The sequence below is a fragment of the Sus scrofa genome, chromosome 12 (genome assembly GCF_000003025.6).
Source record: "Sus scrofa isolate TJ Tabasco breed Duroc chromosome 12, Sscrofa11.1, whole genome shotgun sequence".
Lineage (NCBI taxonomy): Eukaryota > Metazoa > Chordata > Mammalia > Artiodactyla > Suidae > Sus > Sus scrofa.
Window position 1 is genome coordinate 46,382,814 of NC_010454.4, and position 19,110 is coordinate 46,401,923.

At 41.8% G+C, this 19,110-nt stretch overlaps 1 protein-coding gene and 1 long non-coding RNA gene across 3 annotated transcripts in view; one reads left to right on the forward strand and one right to left on the reverse strand.

Annotated features, from left to right (window-relative positions):
- Positions 1–10,829, reverse strand: part of BLMH (bleomycin hydrolase) — a 51,141-nt gene extending 40,312 nt beyond the window's left edge. The window contains 6 exon segments of the mRNA XM_021067523.1: positions 2,242–2,334; positions 3,937–4,025; positions 5,000–5,141; positions 5,951–6,060; positions 9,772–9,969; positions 10,295–10,829. Of these exon segments, the coding sequence (XP_020923182.1) occupies positions 2,242–2,334; positions 3,937–4,025; positions 5,000–5,141; positions 5,951–6,060; positions 9,772–9,969; positions 10,295–10,307 (645 nt within the window). The 5' untranslated portion in view covers positions 10,308–10,829.
- Positions 10,829–19,110, forward strand: part of LOC106505486 — a 59,071-nt gene continuing 50,789 nt past the window's right edge. For both annotated transcript variants that reach the window (XR_002337293.1, XR_001299952.2), the window contains exons 1-2: positions 10,829–11,331; positions 14,925–15,037. This is a non-coding gene — a long non-coding RNA (uncharacterized LOC106505486). The remainder of the gene's footprint in view (positions 11,332–14,924; positions 15,038–19,110) is intronic.

Sequence of the window (19,110 nt, forward strand, 5' to 3'; positions counted from 1 at the left end):
ACAGAATGCTTATGATCTGCAAGAAGTATTATCTGAGCCCCTTTCCATAACTCTTTGCAGAACCTTTACCCTTACTACTATTTTACTATAATGATAAATAAGGGCAAATTATGCAGGAGACGTGGTTTCAACAAGAGATCATTTCAAGCAGGAAGGGAAGAAAACTAACATTTATTGGACACCTGCTATATGCCAGGCACTATGCCTCATATTCTTATATTTAATTCCTTATTTCATCCCCACAAAGATCCAGTGAGGATTATATTTTAAATCCCAGACTGAATCTCAGACAGGTTAAGTATTTTATTCAAGATCACAGAGTGGTTACACAATAAAGCCAGAACTGAAACCCATGTCCTGCTACAAAGTCTATCTTTTTCTACTACAATCAGATACCTCTCTTAAAAAGGAAGACCTGAGTTCTTTCTTTTTTTTTGTCTTTTTGCCATTTCTTGGGCCCCTCCCGCAGCATATGGAGGTTCCCAGGCTAGGTAGGGAATGAATCGAAGCTGTAACCGCCAGCCTACGCCAGAGTCACAGCAACTCGGGATCCGAGCTGCGTCTGCAACCTACACCTCAGCTCATGACAACGCCGGATCCTTAACCCACTAAGCGAGGCCAGGGATCGAACCCGCAACCTCATGGTTCCTAGTCGAATTCGTTAACCACTGAGCCACGATGGAAACTCCCGACCTGAGTTCTTTTTGAGATAAATGAGATAACAAGTGTATTTGGCAAAATGAAACCTCTGCCTTCACCCACCGAACAAATATTTAAGAACCTAATGTCGTATCAAGCTAGACATGTTACACTTGAACAAACTGCGACTTGAGACTTAAGGAACCTGTCCCACATCCCATGGCTGTTAAGTAATGAGAAGATCAGAAGTCTGGTTCCATCCAGAGACCATGCTCTCAACTATACTAAGCTGCCTCTCTGAAATTCAAAGGAAAACACAAGTGAAGGATTAATGTTGTCCACTGCAGTGAAAAAAATTAGGCCATTTTAACTTCACAGTCTCAAAAGGACTGTTAGTTGAGTGATTCCTAGAAATGGATGAAAAAGGGAAATGTTTCTACTTTTCTCAAAGCAACTTCACAGTTTTATTCCACATACTCATCTGGATTATGGATAGTATTAAATAATAAAGACTCCTAACTGCCTTGATAATAAATATTACCGCCTTATATTTGTTTAGCGCTGTTTAAGTTTTTCAAAATGTTTTCACATACATAATTTTAACTGCTATAACCATCAGTAGCTTCCATTTTTATTCCTACAGAAGAAAGCCAAAAGACCTGGCATCTACCTATGATCGCTCACAGCTCTGCCTTTTAGCTTAGTTTGCTACCAAACACATTCACAAAGTGTTATGTTTCAACTACTCAGCTACCCCGTTCACTCAGGAGTCTACCTTTGTTCATGCCACTGTACATGCAATTGCTACTGTCTATGACGGTCTTCCCACTTATCCATATGGTCAATTCCTACTGTTCTTTTTTTAATTAAAAAAATTTTTTAATTTTTTGCTTTTTAGGGCCATATCTGTGGCATATGAAAGTTCCCAGGCTAGGGGCGGAATTGGAGCTACAGCCACCGGCCTACACCACAGCCTCAGCAACTCGGGGGATCTGAGCCGTGTCTGCGACCTACACCACAGCTCAGAGCAATGCCAGATCCCTGACCCACTAAACAAGGCCAGGGATCAAACCCACATCCTTATGGATAGTAGTCGGATTCGTTTCCGCTGAGCCAGAACAGGAATTCCCTCTACTGTTCTTTCAAAAGGTGGTTCAGGCATCTTCCCCATGAAACTTTGAGCTTACTGAATCAGTTCCTCCCTCCTCTAGGAGCACCAAATCCTTTGTTACACATCTCTAGCACAGGATTTATTATCATTATTTATGTGTTTCTTTTACCAAGAGATTGACCTCCTTGAGAATACAGACTATGTCTTTCTCATCTTTGTATCCCCAGTGCCAAACTCCTAGCAGGTATTTAAAACTTTTGAAATGAATAAAAGAATGAATTACATAGAATACTAAATTGGGAATTAGAAGATACACATACAAGTTCCATAGTCAACGGCAAAGTTTATACCTCAGCTATTTCAGATGTGATAAGTAATTTAATACACGTCAACATTTACTACAATGGCCATATTTCCTCATCAGTTTAACAGACAGGAATATTCTGCGACTTCTTTGGAAGGGTCAAAAGAATCCAAATAATTGTTCTTACCTCCTCCATCATGATGTCCTGTGTGGCTGAGATTTCGACTTTGGTTGCACCACTGTGTACCAGGTTCCGCAGTCGTATACAGAATTCTCTCATCTATGACAGAAACTTACTCAGTACTTCAATAGTTACCCAAACTCAACTGCAAATGAGCTTAATAAGCCAATGCTAGCTCTATTTTGAAGTATAATTCAGCCAAGACCCAGGGCAAAGTTCATAAAAGCAAATGTACTTCTCCCCAACCAGTCCACTTAAACAGAGTGAAAAACACTTTCTATAAGGAGAAAAGACATGAACTATTCCCAAAGATGATGATGGAACTGCTCCTGCTCTGCAACTGACAGTACCCTCCATGAGAGTATGTGCCCGGGGACAGGGAAGATGTGACTCCAAAATGCCTACTGCCCTCAGAAAAAGCAGGAGACAAGATGATCATGCCACTAAGTCACTCTAATAGATTTTTAACTTAGAATTTACTGGCTGTCAATTTCTTCTCGGTAAAATCGTTATGATCATGGCTATGCCAACCCCCAATACAGTTTTCTTTTTTGTTGTTTTCTATTTTGAGAGACGCCTAAAATAAGGGTGAGTCATAAACCCAACCACAGTGCTAAAGAGGATCTCGCTCCCACCTGAAATGGAATCCGATGCTATACTATTAATGATCCTTTAGCCTGTGGATAATATTCCCTAGAGTTTCCTGGGTGGAAAATAACCTACTTCTAATATTGGGAAAAATGCATTTATAGTTTATTTTAAAATGCAGTCTTTCTCCCAGGGATAACAAATCCAATTTTAGCTCATAGATCAAGACAGCGGATTCCGGCAACTCTCTGTTCTCAAAAAAGACGTCTGGCTGGCGGAGCAGCTCCCCTGTAGGATTTACAATCCTCCTTGGGAAAATGGGTTATGTAGAGAAGAGAGAATGATTCATTAACATAACTGAGGCAACAGAAGGCAGTTCAGTGACTACATCAATGTTTAGAGAGTGGATAAACTACAATGATGTAGTTTGGGGAAGCCTCAGAACTGTGTACTCTTTAAGGAGGTCTCCTAAAGAGTTCTTTTTGGTTTTACAAGAACATGAAGCTGTCCCAGTCCACCTCCACTAGAACCAAGTGAGAGGCACAGCACCCAGTGTACTTGCGGTCCACTCTGAGAATGGGACTTCTCGTCCTTAGTATTCACAAGAAAATGTTAAAATCAACTTTAATAAAGATTTTCAAAGAAAAAAAAAATCCTAATCTCAATTATTTAAAAAGTTAATATGCAGCTATATCGCCTTGGATAGGCTCTGAGTAAGCTAACTTGGGCACAAATTATCTACAGGGAAATGCCTGGGAATTACCCTGGAAAATTAGTTAAATTTTTTTTTTTTTTTTTTTTTTTGTCTTTTGTCCTTTTAGAGCTGCATCTGTGGCATATGGAGGTTCCCAGGCTAGGGGTCAATCAGAGCTGTTGCTGCCAGCCTACACCAGAGCCACAGCAATGCCAGATCTGAGTCGCATCTGCGACCTACAGCACAGCTCACAGCAACACTGGATCCTTAACCCACTGAGCAAGGCCAGGGATCGAATCCGCAACCTCATGGTTCCTGGTTGGATTTGTTTCTGCTACGCCATGACAGGAACTCCAGTTAAAAGTTTTAAGGTAAGTAAGTACACTACATGCAATCCCACCCTGCTCCGTATGTTGTACCTTGTGATTCAGAATATCATTCATTCTTCTGGTTGCCTCTGTCGTATGAGATTCAGGGAAGCACTTCTTAGGGACGACACCATATTTTTCTAAAGAAAACAAATTTCAGTGTTCAATAAAGTAAACATTCTCCAGTGTAAAAAATGCTGACAAAAATAGCTCTTACTTTTTAAAATAGGCTGTATTTTGCTAGTTTAATCCATAAAACTTAACTTACGATATTATTAAACAGGTCATTTAATCTGCACATTTACCCATCTATCTTAGAATTAATTTTATTCTTTTTTTTTGGTCTTTTTTCTAGGGCTGCATCCACGACATATGGAGGTTCCCAGGCTAAGGGTAATCAGAGTTGTAGCTGCTGGCCTGCACCCCAGCTCACAGCAATGCCAGATCTTTAACCCACTGAGGCAGGCCAGGTACTGAACCTGTGTCCTCATGGATGCTAGTCAGATTCTTTTCCACTGAGCCACAACAGGAGCTCCCAATGTGTTTCTTGATTACATCAATGGACAAGAGATAAACTTTTTCACGGCAAGTTAGCTCTGGAGTTCTCATTGTGGTTCAGTGGTGATAAATCCAACTAGTAAACAGAGGAAGTGGGTTCAATCCCTGACCTTGCTCAGTGGGTTAAGGATCTGGCATTGCCATGAGCTGTGGTGTAGGTCGCAGATGTGGCTCAGATCTGGTGTTGCTGTGGCTATGGCATAGGCCAGGAGCTGCAGCTGATTCAAGCCCTAGCCTGGGAACTTCCACATGCTGTGGGTTCGACCCTAAAAAGACCAAAAAAAAAGGGAGAAAAAGAAAAAAGAAAGTTAGTTCTACTTAATAGACCTTTTCTTCTCTAACCCAACCTTCAGAGTACCTGTCTCCTGATCTCTAATTTATGAAATTACTTAAATATCTTAGATCCTTCATAGGTAAGAATGTGAGATAAAGGTTCTTAGAGCTAACTGTATACCTTTTCTGGGGACTAGTTCTACTCTGTACTTAAGCACCAAAGAAATGGCCTATGCCTAACTACAGACCTTGGCTTTCAGTTCCATTAGAGAAAGACTCTTACCAACAATATTGACAAGCATATCCCATTGTCCACCATCATTTGCAGGATTCATAAGCAGAAACTGCACCAGCCTACCATCCTCAGGCTCCTTTTTCTGGGCTGTATCCACAAAAGCATTTAAGAAGAAATAACAGCGTTCAACCTAGAGTAAGAAAAGTTAAATAAAACTAAAGGAAAAAAGAACTAGTATATTTATTGGAATTATCAACAGAAGTCCTAGAACTACTGTAACTCAAACTAAAGTTGGTAATTAAATATCTGTATCTGGTTTCACAAGAATATCTGTAGTGTTTTCTTTATCTGTGTATATACATTGTAATAGCTTACCCAAAACATGGCACTACTTTATTTTGAAACAAAAATCTATTATTCAGAGCCTTCTATCAATAAAGATCTAGTGGACACATATAATACACTTTATTTGCCCTGCACTCTCTGCATGTGGAGGCTCCCTGGGGCCAGGGATCTAACCCATACCATAGCAGTGACCAAAGCCACTGCAATGACAACACCAGATCCTTAACCCACTGTGCCACAAGAGATCTCCATAATATACACTTTAAAGATAAAAAATGGAATTAAATTATTTACTGTTTTCCAGATAAGTACTACTCAGAGAAGGGGAATTAGGCCTAGAAAGATAAATACCCTTAAATGAAAGTGCTAAAAGGGGAAATTATTGAAGACAAAATAAAAATTTTAAAATAAATACGGTAAAATAGTACAGTGAATCATCAGACTTATTATTTCACTGCAAAAAGTAACCACCTACCAACCAAAAGCAGTTCTGCTTTTGAAAACAATCAACTTTTGATACCTTGGAAATCAGGTTAAGTAGTGTCCCATTTATAATGGAAGGCAGACTACAAATGGAAAAGCAAGAAATGAAGAGACAGTCCCTACCAAGGCTGATATTGAAACAAAAGGAATCTTGCAAGATCAGTTCCATACCTTGTCCCAGAAAAAGAGGTAAGACTGACTAAACTCAAATTCTTCAATATTTAATTTTCTCATGAATGGAAGTCTCATAACATTCAGACAGGAGAAGATCCAGCATCGTCCTGAAAGAGAAAAGCAAACCAAGAAATTATGATGAGTGTTCACACAGATTACATTGTTTCAACTATATTTCTCAACACTGAATCCATGATAGGATCTTGGACAATTCAAGACTAAATAGGAAGCAGAAAGATTAAAAAACAGGAAGAGGGAGTTCCTGTTGGGACACAGTAGAAACGAATCCAACTAATATCCATGAGGATGGGGGTTTAATCCCTGGCCTTGTTCAGTGGGTTGGGGATCCGGTGTTGCCATGAGCGGTGGTGTAGGTTTCAGACATGGCTTGATGCTGAGTTGCTGTAGCTATGGCATAGTATGGCAGCTGCAGCTCTGATTCGATACCTAGCTTGGGAACTTCCATATGCCACACCTGTGGCCCTAAAAAGCAAAAGAAAAACAGAAACAAAACCAACAAAGATAGTAACTACTATTTGCAATATATATGCAAAGATTTATATCCTTAACATATAAAAAAAAAAAAACTCTGTATATATCACATAAAGAATCCACAACAAATCACCAAAGAAAGTTATATTAGAAAAAGAAACACTGCTAGAGAAACATGAGCAGAGACCATGAACAGCTAAATTTTTTTTTTTTTTTTTTTGTCTTTTTGTCTTTTTCCAGGGCCGCACCCACGGCATATGGAGGTTCCCAGGATAGGGGTCTAATTAGAGCTGCAGCCGTCGGCCTACTCCAGAGCCACAGCAACACAGGATCTGAGCCGCGTCTGAAATCTACACCACAGCTCACGGCAACACCAGATCCTTAACCCACTGAGCGAGGCCAGGGATCGAACCTGCAACCTTATGGTTCCTAGTCAGATTCCTTAACTTCTGTGCCATGATGGGAATTCCAGGAACAGCCAATTTAATAGCCAAAAAAGATACAAACTGTCAAGAAACATTTTTCTAAAGTTCATCATGAAATACCTGTTAGGTGGGGGAAAATATATTTTAATTAATAATGCCCAGGAGTTCCCGTCATGGCTCAGTGGTTAATGAATCTGACTAGAAACCATGAGGTTGAGAGTTCGATCCCTGGCCTCGCTCAGCAGGTTAAGGATTCAGCGTTGCCATGAGCTGTGGTGTAGGTCACAGACGTGGCTCGGCTCCCTCGATGCTGCGGCTGTGGCGTAGGCCGGCGGCTACAGCTCTCATTCGACTCCTAGCCTGGGAACCTCCATATGCCGCGGGAGCAGCCCTAGAAAAGGCAAAAAGACAAAATAAATAAATAAATAAATAACAATAATGCCCAGTATTGGCAAGGACTTGAGGCAATAGTATGATTATACATTCTGGATAGGAATCTAAGCAAGTTAAAAAAAAAAAAAAATCTGAGGGCAATGCGGTAATTTATGGCAAAGATTTTTAAAAGTCCCTACCCTTTAATCTGGAACATACAGTATATTGTCCAATATAAAGTGACGCTAACATAAGTCAATCCTAATTCTCCCAATGAGAATTTTTTTTAAAGTTGTTTAGTTAATTGGATTGTATAAATATTAGATGAAATAATAACTGTCTATCTATGATATTTAATTTAGTAGCTTAAATATAGATATTTAAAATGATGTTAATACAATAAATTGACATATAAGCATTTTTTTTCCACTTTCACATGTCATTTTCACACTGATCTATACTTTTCACATGTCTTGGCATCAGTGCCTTTGCCATTATTAGATCCACTCTTTCCATCAGAAGGTAACATCTTTATTCCACTGTTGTGTCTGAGTCACAGCAATATTTTGAATCCATGCATGATCCTGTCCCTGAAGATGTTATGCCACAGCTATTCAATCATTCTTCATTTGTCCTGTAAGTAGATAATGTCACCATCTCCTATACTGACTTAAGTGATCTTTAGAAGGCCCACTTACAATGCTATCCAACATTTTCAGGTAAAGTCATGTCCTAGAAACATACTGTGATCAAATTTTTTGCTGTTTTAAAAACCTCATTCAATCAAATGATCTCTATAAGCATCCAAAACCAGCACAGACTGAGGTCATTTCAGAGTAATTAATGTCTTTGTCAAATTATTCTTTACTTCAAGTTAAATTAACTGAGAATGCTCAGTATCAAACAGAAACTGTCTCTTTTCTGAAGGAAGATTCAGAGGATAAAAACTTAAGACTTTTATTTGGGCATAACTTTTCTATTGATATGAAAGTATGTTCACAATATATTGGTGAGAAAGGTAAATAGATTACCTAACAATATGTAAAGTATCCACTCATATTAAAGACACAAAGAATAAAGACCTGAGAGAAAAATATTTACTTCTTGGTATTTTGCACACATTCTACACTGAACAACAGTAATCTTATAACAAGAAAAAATAATTAAAAATAAGAACTACAAACAGTGTTTTTCAAAAGTCACTAACGACTTAGTATAGCTCCTCTTTACCTCAAGTTTATCTGTATACCTCTCCCCACACACAGTGTTATTTCCCGGTGAGGAAATCTGGATAAACTGTTAATGCAAAAACTGCCTGAAAATAAACACAGCTCATGTGCTATCTGTATCTTCTGTAAATAAAGCGACACTTCAGATTATGTAAGACCTGATCTGTTCCAGATGAACATTTCTTGGCCTCTCGCTAAGAGGCCACTGCAGTCTAAATCATGTAGGACCACCATGACACTGTAACTTAATAACCTGGATCATGTGTAGCCTGATGGTCCACACACCCCAAGCACTTTCTACTATGGCAAAACATTAATTATTGCAAGGTCATAAATTCTTTCTTAAAATTTAAAAATGTACTTTACTAAGGTATAATTTACATACAATAAAATATATCCATGTTATAAATGTACACTTTGAGTTCTGACTGGCTTCAAGCAAGCACTGATCGGCTTTCTGTCAAAATTAATAGACTGGGAGTAGTTTCAAGACTTCAGGAGTTCTCTGGTGGCTCAGCAGATTGAGGACCCGGCACTGTCACTGCCACGGTGCGGGTTCAATCCCTGGCCCCAGAACTTCCACATGCTGCAGGTATGGCCAAAAACTACTTAACTAAATCAATAAAATGGACAGACTTTAAAAACTCCTTTTAGTACAATTCTGTTGTGAGAATGTTCTCCTTATTCCTGGATAACCCATCTTTCACTATAGCTGTTCTTCTGTTTTCTAGTGGTACTAGAGAGCAAAACAAGGGCCTGTGACCACAAGGCATGAGAAATGAATATTCTTCTGTATTACAAACCCGTCTGTTGGTGGGAAGTGAGCCCATTAGCACACAGGCATATTTAAACATAACATCTGATGACATATTGATGCTATTTCTTGGTGTCTTTTCCATCCCATACATTTGCCCATGACTTTCAGGGCAACATGGGGGAGTCCACTAGGGTATGAATATTTCTGTATGGTTTGTTCTGTACCAAGAACATGTATCACAAAGACATGGGGCTGCAATCACACAACTTCAAAAAGAACATACTGCATTGCATTCAGTCAAATGACCGTGGACTAGTCAGTCACTCTAGTGCTCAAATTACACTAAGAAGCACGGAGCACCAAAACAAGTCACAAGGTAATGTTCTTGATCCTGCCTGTACCTGTGGCTGCTCTCTAAGAACTTACCACAGGTTCTTTCAATCCAAAACTCTGCTTCCCCTAAGGCCATTCTTAACTAAGACACCACAAAGGGAGGCTGTCAAGAAAGTCAAGGCAAGTGTGCAAGAAGTCTGAAGCTCTCACCTGAGCTCTTCTGGTTGGTGACTGGCTTGCCCTCCTGATGCACCGTGTGCTGGAACACATGCTGAGTACCCTGGACCGTGGCCCTCTTCAGACAGATGTCCAGCAGATCGTGGGTGGTGCCGACATTCTGGGCCAGTACGAACTGGGGGTCGGAATTCAGTTTCTGAAGCAGAGCAGCTACCTTCTCCGAATTCAGTCCTGCTCGGAAGACCCAAAGGGATTATAACATCAAAAAGAGGCTGAGGAGACTGTGCGGGACTCCCACACTCCGGCTCTAACTTGGTAAGAGCATCCTGAGGTGACCACAGCAAGAGAGAAGCCCTTCACCGGGGTCCTAGCCCAAGATGCTGCCTTCCTCCGGGCCGCTCCAGCCCGCCCAGAAAGCTCCATCCCCGCCATCGCCCCCGGCCCCAGCCCCGGCCCTTCCCCGCCGCCGGGCCTATGGGGCGCAGCTGAGCCCCCAGAGGGCAGCCGGCAGAGCCTCGGCGTGGAAGAGCCTCGGCGTGGAAGAGCGGCGCCTCACCTGCTTCGTTCATGGCGCCCACGCTGCCTGGCCGGGGAACGGTAGTTTCGGGGTCCTCAGACAAGAGCCGGACAGCAGAGCGACTCGCTAACCCAAGCGGCTGGACCAGCCTCTCGCACCCGGGGCGCCGGAAAGAGGAAACCGGCTCGGTGGCGGCGGAGGGCTGAGGGCGAGGGAAACGGGGTCCGCGGAGGGACAAAACTCCCCCCACGCGTTGCTGAGTCAGCGCCGTCGGGGCTGGCCCCGCCCGGGGGAGGGCCGAGGGGGCGGGCCCGCCGAGGCGCCCGGGGCCGCCTGCGCCCCCCTCACCCCGCCCGGAGCGGCTTCCCTCCTGGCTCCCGCCCACGCCGCTGCCGCCTTCCTCAGCTCCCCGCTGCAGCGCCTCCGTCCGCGTGGCGCGGGCGTCCTCCGCAAGCCGTGATGACGCTCCCAGGCCACCGGGGCGCCCTCCGGGGACCAAGCGGGAACCCGAAGGCGTCCTGTGCTGGGCCCCGAGGCTGAATACGCTAGTCTGTGGACTTGACCCTGTAAAGCCTTTTCAGAAGCCATGAGGGGGCTCCAGGCCGTACAGCGGCGTGAAAGGCCGCAAAATTAAGCCCCTGACTTAGGATAGGTTGACTGGTCACAAAAAGATGAACCCAAGGGCTCTTCTGATACGCGTCCTGTGCCTACCAGTCACTGCACTTTTTTTTTTTTTTCATTTCTTAAAATTGTATTCACCTATAGTTGATTCACAAGGTTGTGCTATTTTCTGCTGTACAGCAAAGTATTTTTTTTTCATTTTTTTAAAGTTTTATTGAAGTATAGTTGATTTAAGATGTCAGTCACTGCACTTTCAATGGCCACTTGTTGCTAGAATTCTAGACATCGCTCACTTTCAGTGGCAACTTGTTGGGATTCTAGTCAGAACCAAGTTTTTGTGTTTGGAGGCGATTGGGAATCAAGCTTGTTCTTACCCACTCAGAAGCTACCACGGTTCTACAAATATGCAATTACCCATTTCAAGGAAGTTAGCCATCCTGGGCTTTATGAAGTAGGTGAGTGTTTCTTACCTAGACCGGGGTTTAACTAAGGGAAATGACAGAAGTCAGTCTTGTACACCCAGACTGTTTTGCTCATGCCTCTGCAAAACCTGCAAATGAGAGGCATCCCCCTTCTCAGGCTTTCAGGATAACTCAGACATTTAGTCAGGTTTTGAGATAGTGAAGCCTTTTTATATTGTTTTTCACGCTCTGAAATCTCAAACCTTACAGGGATATTGGGGTGGGACCCACAGGTGATAACTGCCTACTGCTGAAAAGTCTGATTCTGCTACTTGGAACAGTGAGAGTCTTCTGTGGAACCTATAATCTAGGTCCTAGATTGAAAATAATCTCTGGTTCTAAAGACTCTAGTATCTGGAAAAATCCATACTCAGACACCAGTTAGTCTTTTTAGAAATCACAGTTACTTTGTCCCTATAGAGAAACCTAACTGAAGTTTGGGGATATGTCATAGAAACTTTCTCCAGCAGGGCCCATCAGTTGTCCCATTCTGAGATTTTTCTTATGTCTGAAGAAAAGGAACAGGCTAAAAGTTATGCTGAAAGAAATCCTTGGTCCTTTCATAAAATAATGTTCAAGCATCTGCCCAATTCAACTCATGAAATTTTATTCAGTGTCTACCATGTAAGGGCACTGGACAAGCTGCTGATGATCCGGAGACCAGCAAGCTTAAATTTGCCCTTAAGAAACAGACAGTGTAGTGGGAAAAATGGGATACAGCTTTTAGACTATACTAACATACCAACAGAGCTGTAAAAGCAGTGAGGAAGGGGTGATTAATCAGGACTAGAGGCACCTGAATAAAGAGGTCACAGCATAGGCTTTAAGAGTGGCTGATGTGATTTTACAAGGCAAAAACCAGAGGGAGGGTGTGCAAGGCACCAGCAAAGGCACTGAGGCGTTAAAGCACGTGGCAAAATCATGTTCAAGAAACCACAGTCTGATGTGGTTAAGAACAGGGAAGTTGTTGAGATCAGAGGGAAGGTATAGGACTGGAAAGGTAGGCTTTGGCCAAGATATGAAGGATTTTACATGCCGTGCCTAGAGCATCTAGATTTTATCCTATGGTTAATTAGAAGCCCAAATAGCTTTTTTGAGCAAGGGAGCAGTGTGCTCATTTCCATGTAAAAAAAAGAAACAGAACAGCAGTGGGGAGAGATAGAACTAGAAGGCTAATCCTATAGTGCACTTGAGAGGTGACAAAAGCTTTAAACTGGAAGAAGAGGCACAGATAATTTGGAAGTTTTTCCTGGAATGAGTGGGTGGATAGTGGTATTATTAACCAAGAGAAGGAACACAGAAAAATAGACATATCTGGGAATGTGCAGGTGAACAGATAATGAATTTAGTTTGGGCCTTGGTAAGTTTGGGGTACCCGCAGGACACCCAGAAAGAGAAGTTCAGGAGGCAGATGAAAAGATGTCTAGAACTGTTTAAGACATGTAGGTCTTAAAACCTTGAAAGTCAACAAGGTTGTAGAGGGAAAGAGAAAAACGCAAAAGAGATAAGGACCAAGAATTGTTCTCTGGGCAGCAGCATGCAGCTGTACAGTGTGTTTATGGCACAGAGGTACCAGGCTGAGTGGGGTGAATGGGCCCTGATGTCCATTCTAAGCTTTGCTTGCCAAGCCATGCACCCTGGCCCAGGGCTGAACCCAGCCAGTATGGTGTGCATTTTACTTCTTGTTACAAGGATGCCATACGGGGATACTATTAACTCTGTCATTAAAGAATGGCTAAAGACAGAGAAGCCAGAAGAAAGAGCAGTTCAGAGAGGTAGGAAAAGACCTGGAGAGTTTAATGTCCTAGAACCTGAGGAAGGCAAGGAGAAGATGGGTAACAGGACTGAAAGCTTCAGAAAAGTTTGGCACCTGGGTCAGAGGTGATCTTAGAGAAAACAGCTTCAGTGAAGTGTCAGTGAATGGTCAGGTAGGCAGAAGCCACCGAATGACAGTAAGTTGAGAGGGAAGGAAGTATTAGAGGAGATCTTTGGAAATCTAAACTAGTGTCTACCTAGAGGATGAAAGGCAGGATCCAGTACAGACGAGAAACTAAATATATGCCAGAGAGGGTACAATTGCTGGAGTAAAAGCCCTGGGAAGAGGGGAGGGGCGGGATCTCTGGGGAAGGTGGAGGGGCCAGTTTTTCAGCTCTTGACAACCCTTTTCATGCCAATGACTTCACTTCCCCACCCTCAGCCCAGAGATCCTATCATCATCGCTTTGCCAAGTCTCCTGCTCTGCCCTCCTTGCCAGGGTGTCACCCTTACTATCAGCTTTCCACCAAGCAACTCACACCCAGCCCCTGTGTGGGCACAGAGAAGTGCAGAGGAAAACTGGTTTCCCACTGGGTCTGTCCTAAGTGACCCAGCCAGGAGGAGGCTTCCTTAAGAATAGGATTCCTAGGACCTGCCGCTCTAACTCCATCCAGAAGAGATGTTGTTGAGCCCTGTGACACCTCGTGGAACAAAGACACCAGAAGTAGAACTTGTGTATGAAATCCATAATTTTGGAAAAGAAAATGTTTATGAATCCTGTGAAATGGCATCATCTGCCATTGCAGACATGCCTTCTGCCTTCGGCTTCCTTGAAGTTCCCCTCGGTTAAAGCAAGCAGATCCTGTCTCAAGGCAAATTCTCCATCCTGTGACCCTTCGTTTGCTGTCTGTCCATCAGTCTTTGACATGTGTTGGCCAACTGCTTCTACTTGATGGAAAAGACCAGATTTGTATGTTGGATGAAAGTCTGGACTAGAATTTAACACAGATACTCTTGCAAGTCTGTGTAGTTGCAAACTGTTGCCAGAGTTACTCTGAGATTTGCTTTGCTCAGAAAGCCTCCTGTTAATTCACCAGACTGAAAGGTTAACTTCAGAGGTCACACATTTGGTGTCCTGCTGGGTCAGATTCAGCTCCTAGATGTACTGTTTGGCCTGCATGGTGTGTTTACAAATTTTGAGCCTGTATTTAGAATTGGAAAATTTTGTGTACAAGTCTGAATTGCTGGCTTCTCTTGGAAATATTGTTATTTCCCCATGATAGTCATTTCTCTATCAAAAGTTAAAAAAAAAATAAGTCAAGGGCGCCCACATAATTTTCCTTACATCTAGCTTTTTCCACTCATTTACATTTATTGCCTGTGAATGTTTGAGTTTTTCAACCCTTAATTTAGGGTCACTTAGTTGGAGTTTGGGAGACTACCTCTCTCTTTCCATCCTCATCCCTACCCTTGGAATGAGCAAAGCCAGCAGAAGCTGACTCTGCTGCTAAGGTTTCCAATCCTGGATCCTGGGACTTGGGGGCTCCAGAGGTGCCCATGTCACTCCCTACAGTTTTCCCAGATGTACCCATATGAGTACAGGTGATGGGCAGCTTTAAGACTCTGACCTTCTCTAAACTCCGTGCAGGCTTAATCTAACCCTTGTCTCCCTCCTTCAGGTTCGGATTTTAAGTATTTTTGATACTTTCTACATACATTATAAATTATGTCTTTTACAAAAACATGTTCAGTATCTGGAATGGTATTGTTTTATCAGTAATATTATTGCTGCCTCCGGATATGACATTTCTGCCACTCATTTACTCTTTTAGGTGCTAACAAGTCACAGAACATTCCAGGCAGAGGAAACAGTGTATGTATCGGCAAAGAGGCTGAATGGACCTGAGTATGATTCCACAACAATTGGAAAGTCTGGTCAAGTTGTGTGAGTATTTGATTTATGAAAATTTGAAGTAGTTATAAACAAATAATAGCACCTTCCTGTATGCACAGAATTTGAAGCAATGAGAGGGAAGCCTTTACAATGTTTAAGGTTTGTCAGAAATTGCCTACTTTCAAAGTGGCTCAGTGAAATTAGGAACTGTGTATGCTGTGGCCACATGGCGGAGCCATTTTAGCTGGTAAAATTTTACTTTCCCTTCAATAAATGTACACTTATGATTAAATAGTCTTGCTAAATACTGTTGATAAATAGCCTTAAATTATGGACATTTTTAGTTTTTGTGAGGTTTTAGGAATGTATGCTTTGCATAAAAATCCAGCTGTGCTAGGATTTGGTATGGAGAGTAAATAAAATGGTAGGGAGAAAAAGACATACAGGAGGTGAAAAATGAGGTTGAAGAGATTGTTTAGTTAGATTGTAAAGTACTTTGAAAGGCGTGCATCCTTTATTCCTGGAGATATTACTATAACCACAAAAATCCCCCCATGGGCAGTGAGAGCAGGAGAAAATCATTATAGTGTTTGACACTATATTTCTCCCAAATATTTCATATTTTTTTCTCTTTTTATCCCTCTCTCTCTCATTTACTTATTCAGTAGCTAATTGAATACTTGCTATTTGGCAGCAGCTGTACTGGGCACTTGAAATACAAAAATGAGTAAGACATTGATATCTGACCACAGGGAGCTTCAATCTAGTGGGGAAAATTAAAAAAAATTAATCATTATTTTTTGATTAATGCAAAGAGTATTTAGTGAGCACTTACTATGTGTCAGGCACTATATCAAATATAGAAATACCCAGGAAAGGCAGATAGAACAGATTCCTGCTCTCCTAGTGCTTACATTCTGGTGGGGGAGGCTGATAACAAATAAGTGCAGATAATTTCAGTAGTAGAGAAAATAAAATGGCATGATGTGATAGTGACTGGCCAGGCATAGAGGTGGCATAAAACGCCCCTCTGAGGAGCTGGCCATTTTGGGCAGAGACTGAATGGCAATAAAAATCCAGCCATGTGAGGATCTGTGGCAGCATGTTGCAAAAAGAGCTGAAAGCAAGTGGCAAGAGCCTCAGGCTAGGAACAAGCAGGGCACAGCAAGGTCGTAAAGAACCCAGCTTCTCTCTGGCCCTGGGATCTGCCACCCATGGTGTGAGCACCATCCTTGGGCTTGTTCCCCTCATGCTTCATCCTTCAAGTTCAGTAGCTGTTTCTCACTCCCTTCTAGGGGTCAAGACTGTCTTTCCCGGGAGCTTTCAGCAAACGTCTCCCTGAATGTTATTGTCCAAATGAGGTCATGTACCTTTCCCTGAAGCAACCTTAGCTAGGAGAATGCGGTTACTTTTCCATCAGTCAGGCCTATCCCTAGTGCAGTAGTCCATTTCCCAAATGCATTCCTTGTCTTAAGTGTGGGAGGGGTTGGGTGGATGTTGGGGAGGCAACCATGGTGTTCACTACTTTGTAATCAGTAATTTAGATTTTATTCTAAGGGCAATAGGAAACCATTGTAGAGTTTTAAGGAGTGACAGGACGTGATCTGATATATGTTTGTAAGGACACACGGAAGATATTTGCAACACACTTAATTAGAAAAAATAATATTAAAAATGTGTAGAGAACTCCTAATTATCAACAGGAAAAAGAGGAATGGAAAGAAGAAGAATGGAAAAAAGATTTGAACAAGAATATCTTAGGAGTTCCTGTTGTGGCGCAGTGGTTAACGAATCCGACTAGGAACCATGAGGTTGTGGGTTCGATCCCTGGCCTCACTCAGTGGGTTGAGGATCCGGCGTTGCCGTGAACTGTGGTGTAGGTCGGCAAGACTTGGTTCAGAACCCGCATTGCTGTGGCTGTGGCGTAGGCCGGCAGTTACAGCTCTGATTCGACCCCTAGCCTGGGAACCTCCATATGCTGTGGATGGGGTCCTAGAAAAGACAAAAAAAAAAAAAAAAAAAGAATATCTCAAAATAGGAAGAATGAATGGCAATGGCAAATAAACAGTAATGATGGAAATGCACAACAAAATTATTACAAGATACAACTACTTCAGATAGGCAAAAATTTTAAAGGAACTTCAAAAGGTACTGGTGGCAATTCTTACTGCTTGTGGGAGTATAAATCAGTCTTACCATTTAGAAAACACTTGTCAATATCTATAGGATGGAAGATGCACATGCTCTCTGTCCCCACTAGCCACTTTATCCCCACTTTAATTAGCCATTTAATTGTGCCTAATTAAGTGTATTAATTAAAATTAAAGTTAACAATTTACTTTCTCAATACTAGTAGTCACATCCCAAGTGCTCAGTAACAACATGTGGCTACCGTATTGGAGAGCGCAGGTGTAGAACTCTTTCACCAACACAGTAAATTCCACTGGACAGCCCTGCCCTAGAGAAGTTCTTGCATACGTGCACTAGGAGGCATAGTCACGACTGTTTATGTGAGCATTGACGGCGATTGCATAGAACCTGGAAAAAACCCAGTAGTTCATCAACAGGAGCTTGTGGGAATTGTGACATATTCATACAATGGAATACTACAGAGAAGATGAAAATCAGCACGGGTGAATTTCAGAAACGTCATATTGCGTGCAAAAAGCCAGTTACAGAGCAAATGGCACACGAGCGCTTTTTAAAAGTTCACCATCAAGCAAAATTAAATAATGTATTGTTTAGAGATACAGACATACATGGTAAAAGAATTTATTTTTTTAATTTTTTAAAATTTTATAATGATTTTTATTTTTTCCATTATAGCTGGTTTACAGTGTTCTGTCAATTTTCTACTATACAGCAAGGTGACCCAGTCACACCTACATGTATACATTCTTTTTTCTCACATTATCATGCTCCATCATAAGTGACTAGACATAGTTCCCAGTGCTATACAGCAGGATCTCATTGCTTATCCATTCCAAAGGCAATAGTTTGCATCTATTAACCCCAAATTCCCAGTGCATCCCACTCTCTCCCCCTCCCCCTTGGCAACCACAAGACCATTCTCTATGTCCATGATTTTCTTTCTGTGGATAGGTTCATTTGTGCCGTATATTAGATTCCAGATATAAGTGATATCATGTGGCATTTGTCTTTCTCCTTCTGACTTCACTCAGTATGAGTCTCTAGTTCCATCCATGTTGCTGCAAATGGCATTATTTTGTTCTTTTTTATGGCTGAATAGTATTCCAGGAATTTATTTTTAAAACAACAGAATAATAATAAACACCAAATTCAAGGTAGCATTCACCTTTGGGAAAGAGACACAGCCAGCTTCAAAGGTATTGGCAATGTTATATTTCCTAAACTGGTGGTAAGTACATGGGTTTTCATCTCATTTGTTATACCTAATTTTTTAAAAAAATTATTATAGTTGATTTACAATGCTCTGTCAATCTCTGCTGTACAGCAGAGTAATATATATATATATATATATATATACACACACACTCTTTCTTTCACATTATCCTCCATGATTTTTTAAAAATTTTTTTATGGCTGCACCTGTGGCATATGGAAGTTCCCGAGTTAGGGATCGAATTGGAGCTGCAGCTGCTGGCCTACACCAGAGCCACAGCCATGCTGGATCTGAGCTGCATCTGCAGCCTACATTGCAGCTTGTGGCAACACTGGATCCTTAACGCCGTCTTAAAAAGATCACTCTAGCTGCATGTAAATGATGGACTGAAGGGAGATGGGAATGTAAGCAAGAGGCCTCTTAGGAGGCTCTAATTTGTCTAGGCAAAAGGTGAAAGTTGACCTGGATCAAGAGGGCAGCCGTGGAGATGGAAAAAAAATGGATGAACATAGGATATATTTTGGAGGTGAATCACTCTAATCCTAATCCTAACTCTTACCATTAGGCTCTGGTAGAGGTTTGCATGGTGTAAGGAACGGGATGGAAGAGGAATAAGTTAGGTCAGACTGGGAGCTTTATGGAGAGCTCCTTGGATGAGAAGACAGATCATCCAAATTTGGGACAGTTAGGAGTTTGTTAAATAATAATGACTGGAGTTCCCGTTGTGGCGCAGTGGTTAGTGAATCTGACCACGAACCAT